This window comes from Bombus vosnesenskii, unplaced genomic scaffold (genome assembly GCF_011952255.1).
Source record: "Bombus vosnesenskii isolate JDL3184/JDL3185 unplaced genomic scaffold, Bvos_JDL3184-5_v1.1 scf7180000013361, whole genome shotgun sequence".
Lineage (NCBI taxonomy): Eukaryota > Metazoa > Arthropoda > Insecta > Hymenoptera > Apidae > Bombus > Bombus vosnesenskii.
In genome coordinates this window covers 743129-752213 of record NW_022882994.1, presented here as the reverse complement: position 1 = coordinate 752213, position 9085 = coordinate 743129, and the positions used below count along the sequence as shown (strand labels likewise).

Here is a 9085-nt window from a genome sequence, read left to right as displayed (position 1 = left end):
TAGCTATTCCCAGGCTACCAATAGCGACGTTCGCTGCGCCACGTTCGCGATGCTCGTGCCAGGGCCGACGCTACTCGTGCTATCAATGGGATCTGCTTGCCAGGGTACTGTTTATGCAAACAGTGTTTTGCTTGGTTTTACTACTGTAATCTTACTGGCGATAAATTGGAACTCTATTTGGTCGGTTATCGATGGAAATACATTTCTAGAAAATTTTAAGTATTTCCTTTTTTTCGTAATAAACGAAAATTAATTGCAGTAGTAAATTGAGAAGTTATAAGTTGTAGATTATAGGTTTCTTCTTACATTTTTATAATTTTTCGTCAAATAATTTGTAGCTTGTAAAATTCACTTATTAAACTTCATTTTTCCCCTTACCAAATTTATAACGTAAAATGTCAGTAATAATATTAACTCAATTGTGCAATTGGGTTTAGAACCTCGTTTCGAGGAATTAATTTTATGGATTGGTGGTCAGATAAGGATGGTCAGTTAAGATTCCACTAATCTACATGCTAATTGGTATAAGATAACGAATCATTTATCAAACAAAATGTTAGAACATTAGACTACAAAATTTTCATCTGATATTGAAAACTTCAAGCTTACATATATTTATAAAAAAGATAAATATAATTGATATTCAAGAATGTGGAGATAGAACATTACTAAGATTTTTTCCAATCTCTCGCTTATGATTATCGTTTAGTCATATTCTAAGAATCTTTCAAGCGACGTACAAAACGTGTTTAACTAACAACGCTTATTATCATCCCTGTACCTTTCATACGATAATTATTCTGCAATTGTTTCATCCCTGACTGACTTGAGATACTGTTGCAATGTCATTCTGACGCTTATCTTCTGTTATTGGCAATACGTGTGGATGATATTGCGCAATTGATAGTGTCATTGGAGCGGAATTTTCCGAGCAAACGAAATAGTACCGAGTACCGAATGCCAGAATCTATAGGATGTTGATTTTGTAGGTACTGTTTCCAAAGTATGCAGTAGCGTCACTTGGCGACGAAAATTTCAAACGAGCGGTACGCTTCGTTTCCAAGAATCGTCGATGACTCATATGGCGGCTCGTGTAGGCGGTGAACGGGGTAGCCGGAACATATCGAACAAGACGCATGACTCACCAAACTAATATGTCGGATATTCGTGTCTTAACCTGCTCCCTCTGGATGGCTAGACGTTCCACGACCTGCGGTTTCCTCCGCTTTGAAGCATGCAGGTGCCACCTGTATAACTTAATGCCCAAGATAAACGAGGAAGCTAGATCACTTACCAGTCTCTCGTTCTCTACCTTGTTATTAGCCTTATGCATAATCAACCGTGAACTGCGACACAAGGTGTCAGCCAGATCAAAAAGATGGATAAACGATTTCTTCCTTCGCATCTAAACATCCAGTGCGTGTGATAGTAAGGAAGGGATTATCCTAATTCGACATGCGATAATTTTGCATTTGTGCATGATACACGTAAATGAGATGGTGTGATGAGAGATTTAGGAAATTAAAATAAAGATGTGTTCTTCAAATGAATCTACTACTGTTACTTAATAATAATGGATTACTAATTAATAATAAAATAAAGGGATTTCAATGGATTTGAAATTTATAAATTCGACTAAAATCTTCTAAATATTACACGGGATTTTTTAGATATCTTACATTTTCAATTATCTTTCAATTTTCCAATCCATAAGCGTCTGCGCTCTAATTATTTCCATCATGACAATACAGAACATTAAAAGCTTTAATTAAAGACTATCTATCTTACCCTTTTTCATGTTCGCTGATAACATTTTACATAATCGTTATTTTTAACCAAATCAGGTCCATCTACTGAGCACGGCGTTATGCCTGAAAGATATGTCTCATTACGGGCATGAGGCGTAAGGGGCTGACATTCACCTGCTTAGCTTCACACCATGATGAAATTCGAATAGACAGGCGGTCGTCGTCCTTGAGCTAACTTCTGCCTATAGCCAAGGCCTCGACGTAGCGGCCACATTTGAAACGTTACCCGATTGGAAAAATTACGACGCCATGGAATGTCATTGCCGTTTCGTAAATCGGTGCCGCGGGAGCAATCTGCCTCACATGTGCTCGAAGAATACACGGAGAATCGTTGTTTTGCCTGTTTCACGTTCGCTTGATTTTCTCGGTTAACATGTAGGTTAAGCCTTGTTCGTGGCGTTTTCGAGGTTAACAAATCACGCATCGATCTTCCTTGTAAAAAAGACGAGAAGAACGCATCTGTCGTACCAGATATGCATATATCGTGAAGAATTCTTGATATTAACACATGCGCAATTAGAAACTGACAAGGCGATTTTCCACCGATACAAACGGTTGAAATATTCTCCTTTATCTTATCTGGATATATAACGCGGATAAAAAAGCAGCTATTTTGGTAGGAACTAATAATAGCGATTACTAGTCAGCGAATTTAAAAACACATACTCGGAACTTTTATTATTCTGTTTGCCCGTTTCATTTAACGTGCATGATCTATCAATACATTTTATTGACTAATTTTTCTTAATTTTTCTCATCCATCAATTTTGACATGATAATAGACGCTGTATATACTCACGAATAGACGATTAACGATAAGTTATCAATCAGGTATAATCTTCAGAGATTTAATAGCGTACAGAGTATCGAGCACTGTTCTTGCAACGAAATACGCCAAAAGCGAAATCGAGTCGTCACACGTGCATTTGCTTGTTAGTCGCTGCGTATTCTTTCCATAAACACACAGACAAAGTCTCCTGAGATAACGTCACTGCTGACATCGCGAACTTTTCTGAAACAAAGAAGGAAAGGCTTAACTCGTGAAAATGTGATCAGGCAATTTACGAACAATACAACTAGAGATTGAGGAATCGAGCACGTTTGGACTCCGCTCTCGGTCGCAGCTGGCAAGTTCGAAGCATAGCCGTGGAAGTTGCACGAAATGAGTCAATACCCGCTCCCGTTGCCTCTTGCAAAACGCACGTGCGTTTCGGTTCGCTTGCGCTGTTTGCAAACGTTCGAGATAAAACGCGCCGGACAAGAGGATACATGTCGCGCGCCTATAAACACGTCTGTTAATAAATTTGGCACGATGGCCGCGCAAACAAAGCGATTATATGCAACTTTCGTGCTACATACATAAGTACGTGTGCATAATGTCAATCAATCGGATTTTCATAGCAATAACTGTATGCAGATATGCAGAGTATCGTTGTTTTGTATCCTTTTTGAGGTTATAAGAACAAGGAGGCGAATGTTTTCCGAGAGTACGTAACAGTTTTTGTTACTAGCTTACTGCAACGGACAGGAAGTCAAAGTTGAAATTATTCTATCGCAGTTTGGTATTTATCCTCTTTTGTGCTTGCCAAGGTTAACGACTAGAAGGAAGGCAATGCAGCAGCTGATAGAAAAACGGAACAAAGGCATTGTTTTTGCCTGAGAAACTGATTTCGTTCGAAGCATCGACAAAAATGTAAATTCCCAAGGTTGTTATGATTGCATTAACTAAAACATGTTCATTTCGTTTATGTAAACAGATATAAAATGTAAGCTTTAATATATATTAATATCGATTTAATGTTAATTAAAATTGATCCATGATCGATTGACGAAATGTTAAATTGATTGGTTTTTACATTTGAGAATGGTCATGACTATAAGATATTTAACTTTCGAACGAAAGGTTTGAACCTTTGCTTGGGTCGTTAAATGAAACAATTTAGTGCATCTGCGGTCAACAGTTTTTAAAGTGGCAGACGGACGGTGTTTGTGCGCGTAGCATTGTAGGCAACGACGCGTGGGCGTAAACAGTCGGGCGCCAGCACGGAATTATAAATTTTAAGAAGGCGAGTTTAAATTTCGTTAATCTCTTTTGGTATTCATACGCGGCGAACAGAGAGAAACAATGTGCATGACTTTTTGTGTATACCCGCCGAGCTGTCTAGCCTAACAAACTATTGTATGCAAAACAGTAGAATCTCGGCAATAATATTCCCATCCTCAAAATGCTTTGTTCGCGCCATAACTTCACTGAGGGAATGAAAACGAGAATTTTTGTTCGCGGTTAAATATTGAATTCTATATATTGGTTACACGACAAGAATAGATATAACTGCGTGTTAACTTACAATAATGCATATTTTTTCATTCTTTCAATGGTATTTACAATTCAATGCAATTCCTCAAGGAAACAATAATGCATTAATAATTGTTTATCGTAAGTAATAAGAAAGACAAAGGTCGAGGTACGTATGACATACTTGCAGTTCTATATGATATGGCAAAGCATCGTTTTAAAATAGTGAAAAAGAGATTTCGGATCGTGTTATATGTATGTTACGATTATCATTGCAATTAGTCATATCACTATCAAGAATGAGTAAGATTTAAGCATGCAGGAAATGTTTGGTAAACTGCTTTGTGTATGAATAGTCCTGTGAAAGATACTGACGCGTAAATGCTATGAGATAAGAAGTAGTTTAACATGCGCTACATTGTGATTTCTATTTTTCTAAGTTGCTCAGATAAACGTGAAATTTAAAAGCAGCCGCGATAATATCAGCCTGACTTTGATATTTAGGCTTACACATGCATGTAATCGATCAAATGTTTGTCATGTCCCGGTTATTACTAATAATTTTCTCCTATTCATGACACAGTGAAAGTATACAATAGGTTAAAAACCCGAATTTGATACGGTACATTAAGTTTTATACATTTATCATTTGTTGCGAAATTCAATCGAATAACCCTACTTTCTTCTTAAGAAAATCAGGTAGAAGTAGATTTTATAAAACAAATTTTCTTACCTTAGAAGAATCAGAGAAAACTTATTCACTTTTTGAAAAAATCAATCACAGTATATTTAATCAAATGTATTTAAAAATGCATTAACGACATAAGAAAATGGTACATACATATTTTGCTAAAGAAAAGACACTAAATCATTTTCAGTTTTCATTTTAAACGTCAATATCATGCTCAATCGACTAAGCAGATCCCACCTCGACAATCGAATACCACAAATCACCAGTAGAGGTGCTAAGTTCGAGCTGTCGATATAAGAAGCGTTCTTACTGATCTACAGATATTTCTGCGCACATGAGATTCGTGGAAAATATCACGAGATGGCGCTGTAGTTACTCCGGTAGCAGACATGATCGGCCAAGACGCTCGTCAACAATCGATGACAGTCTGGGCCGGGAGTACTGAAGTGTCTGTAATTGCATTTTAACCGGAAAAACTTTCTTCTTTCGCGCAGTGTCATCGTTAATCGACGATAGTCTTGGCGTATTTTGCATCGTGAGACGTGCGTGTTGGGCGTTCGCGTCGCCAGTGAATCGATCGCGGTGTAGTCGTTTGTTTCACGCGACATAGGAAACTCGGGGTCTGCGAAGAGTGAGATAGCAGAAGACGGCGACGAAATATCACGAAACAATCGGTGTCGCGCACGCGGTTACGTTCCTGTTACTTTTTTTCGCATCAAGCCGGCTCTATGCTGTCACGTATACTTAAACTTCCCTCGTGATCAGTCGTGGAGTTTTTCCGCGTTTTACGCCATCGTAATCCGTTCCGGTAGCAGTAGTAGTTTCCCGCACTATCGAACAAGGTGCGAACACACAAAGCTGTACACACGAGGGCTACGTTGAGCGGTTTCGAGAAAGCAACGACGTGCTGGTCTACTGACATCATCGACCGGATGGCAGATCACGGGAAAATGTAAGTGGTCATTGTCTCATAATTAATACGTTCAATCGATCCCTCGTCTCTTCTAACGCAGTATGTATATACATAACCGCGTTCGATTGTCTGTTATATACATACATGTATGAGAGAGTCCCTCAACGAAGAAGAATAGTCGCTGTAACGGTTTGAAAACGTTCTCCACAACCTTGCACTTGAATGTTATTCTAGTTCTTTTTTACTTTCGTTCTCGTTGACATTATCGGGCCATTGTGATTTCCCCTAACAAAGAGTAAACGCGTTATTTTGGTCGGATTTATTGTTTTGATACCTTGATCGTGAACACGAGTAGGAGAGGGAGAGAGATAGAAACTATATAGATAATGATGCTCCATCGTTTTCCTGAAACGTCGTGACCTTGCCAGTTAACGTTTTAAAGATTCTCTCGCTTTGACTGCCAAATGAGGGCCTCTTGCTCGCGACAAGTACCTTCAGCCTTCAGCCACAGCATGCTTCCACTCTCTTGTTCACGAAAGACAGACTTTGATCGTTCTTTAGATATTACGGGTTCTACTATCTCGTATTATTCGTGTAGCTGTGTGTAACGAGCGGTAAATTATGGATACCCGCGCGTCTCCACTTGGACATACGGAGACACGTATATCTATATCGTTTTCATGAATATATGCGACCTAAACGAACTATATGCGGACCAAATGGAAGCACATGTACATATTTACTTATGACTCGTTTACAAGTTATCCATATTGATCAACTTCATAAATTAAAAATTAGAGAAAGACGACGTTACAAACATTTTTTCTAAAAATTTACCTTAGAGAATTCACTATTAATTATGCTAACTTATTAAGAAAAATAAACTTACTGGGTAAAGCCATTTTGACTTTCTCAAAAGCGAGACCTTAAACGAAAATGCTTTATTCTATATTTTCACATGATGGAATGTAGAATAATCTCCTGTCTATTCTTGTCCAATTGAGTCTAGGCAAATTTGGTTTTTCTCTCAGATCTTTTTTGAAAATAGAGCCTCTAATGTAACTTTATTACTCTTGATTTTCGTCTTAATTTCAATTGTACCAAGAATTGAGAAGCACGGTCTGTATATAGAAGAACGTGTGTAGGTGTTATTGGCACGACACAGTAGTGGCATCTGACCCGCGATGAAGGTGAATTACGGCATAGCGCGATTAACGACCAACGATGGTTTCTCTTGATAAGGGGCGGGTCATAAATTTCTGCCGAGGCTTGTAGATCAATTGACGCTTGCCACTTTGCGAACCAAAGGAGGCGAACTCAGGGAACGGTTCACTGCGCACTCCGCCAGCCATTTCACTGTTCTCTCCTAGGCTGTTGTCGTGTTTCTGGGATTGTATTATTCCGCTTTAGACGTCGAGACCCTTCGTTGCCTCGACCGGTCGATATTTGGTCACGTTACACGAAACTCAGCCCATTCGTTTTTGTGCTCGCACAAAACGATTGGTCGCATTATTCGGTGCATTATACTGTTGTTAGTTTTTATTTTTCTTCTTTATTGCGTACTTCGTGGTTGGACAATTGCGCAACTATTGATTCGCTTTGGGTGGCAGAAAATTTCTCTAGTCTCGAAATTTTAGTTCAGTGTTGCGGATAGAGAAAGAGACAAAGGTTTGACTGTCACCGATAGACGCACAGCTGAATTTTTCGAGGTTAGACGGGAGTCATTTCGCTTCATTTAACGCGCGCGCAACTGACAACGCTCTTATGATAAAACAGCGATTTCTTGCAGCGTTGAAAATGTTTATCTGGATTTCAGTAGTTTTTGCTGGTCTCTTAAAATAGTTCGACGATTTCTAAAGATGTTACGCGGAACACTTTGAATTTTCGATGGTTATGGTTAAGCCCGTTATATAAGTTTGCATACGAAAAGAGGAACTTGGCTTTTTCTCCGAACTATTTCATAAACACTTTCTAAAAGCTTAAGTTGTACTATTTGTATGATTTTAATTTTATCGAAAAAATTGTTTCGGGACAAAATGTTTGAGATTATCGTGATTTCAAGGACATCACAGACGTCGAATCTGTACCTACAGGATATTTAATAGATTTATAAAGAATTTTTCGATTTTATTGTTACGATTTTTTAGAGAAGAAATGTTATCTCGAAGAACCAAAGGTGTTCTTTACACAGACCATTACACCTTTTTCTTATTATATGAAATGTTAGACGCTTTTGAAATAGCTTCTATAATCTCGTGGCGCCATAAACGTGTTGCGAAATGAGATCTGGCAGGTCAGTTTGCTGAATTGAAGATCATGCTGCCATGTTAATTTTAAACCGTGCATCGTTGAATTTTTGTATAAACAACTATCCTACTATACTATGAAAGGAAATATCTTTTTTCTATCGATTTTTATTTACTATTTTAATTTTTTATTTCAATTTCATTAATTCAAGTTTTTAACACAAAAATGTTAATGTATCATATTACTCATCGTCGGGAGAAGTATTTTGTTGGGAGAAGATCTACTAAAGTAGACTTCTTCGCTCATAGATAAATTATGATATTATCATGGCTGTATAGGTTACATTGAAAGCTAATATGTGATAAGTTTGACTAGTGATCAATGCTACTGCCGTAAGACCATAGAGAAACGAAGCACACATAAAGTGTCTACTATATTTAATAAATGTATTCATTTATCAGACGTTGCATACATTTGTTGCAACACATTCGGTATTAAAAGCGTCATGTTAAATGCCTACTTTTTAAATATAGATCTAAAAAATGGATGAAAAACTTAATAACGCCTCATTTAATAAATTTATGCAAATTATCAATTTACACGTGGTATGTTTGCTATTATAGGTATTTATTCGAAACATGAGATGTTCATTTTATGCTTATAGTTGCACATACATACGTACGACGTGCATCTGCTAAATAGCGACAACGTTCGTTTAAATTGCTCTGTTTTCGTTTCAGTATAGTGCTTCGAATAAACCAAGTTCAAAAACGTACGCTTCCAGTGAAAATTGAAAATTCGTTCATTGCTTGTAAACACATATTTATAAGGTAAAATACTAAGTAAAGACACATACAACAAATAAAATAATTGTTTTAAAATAAAATGACTAGAAAATAAAAACGTTGAAAAATATCGACTCGTAGCAAATATCTCGCGGCTAGTGTACGTACGAAGTGTACGTAGGTACAAGTGTATTTATCGTAGAAACATTGAAGTTCCAACTTTTACTGTTAGAAGCATACATTTACATATGTAGAATACCAGATGAAGGCACATATGATAGAAATAAATTAATATATACATAATTAAATTAGTAACAGAATAGAATAAAATAGCTGGGGAATAAA

The 9085-nt window shown here is 37.3% G+C and overlaps 1 protein-coding gene and 1 long non-coding RNA gene across 5 annotated transcripts in view; one reads left to right on the top strand and one right to left on the bottom strand.

Moving 5' to 3' along the window:
* Window positions 1–570: 570 nt before the first annotated feature.
* Window positions 571–5196, bottom strand: LOC117237201. Its single transcript, XR_004493962.1, has 3 exons — window positions 4838–5196; window positions 2608–2820; window positions 571–2267 (listed from the first exon to the last, which is right to left on the bottom strand). It is a non-coding gene; the product is annotated as an uncharacterized LOC117237201 (long non-coding RNA).
* A 36-nt stretch (window positions 5197–5232) lies between these two features.
* LOC117237187 (TLD domain-containing protein 2) overlaps window positions 5233–9085 on the top strand; it is a 303806-nt gene continuing 299953 nt past the window's right edge. For all 4 annotated transcript variants that reach the window (XM_033500927.1, XM_033500924.1, XM_033500923.1 and 1 more), the window contains exon 1: window positions 5233–5747. In XM_033500927.1, coding sequence (XP_033356818.1) covers window positions 5728–5747 — 20 coding nt within the window. In that variant the 5' untranslated portion in view covers window positions 5233–5727. The remainder of the gene's footprint in view (window positions 5748–9085) is intronic.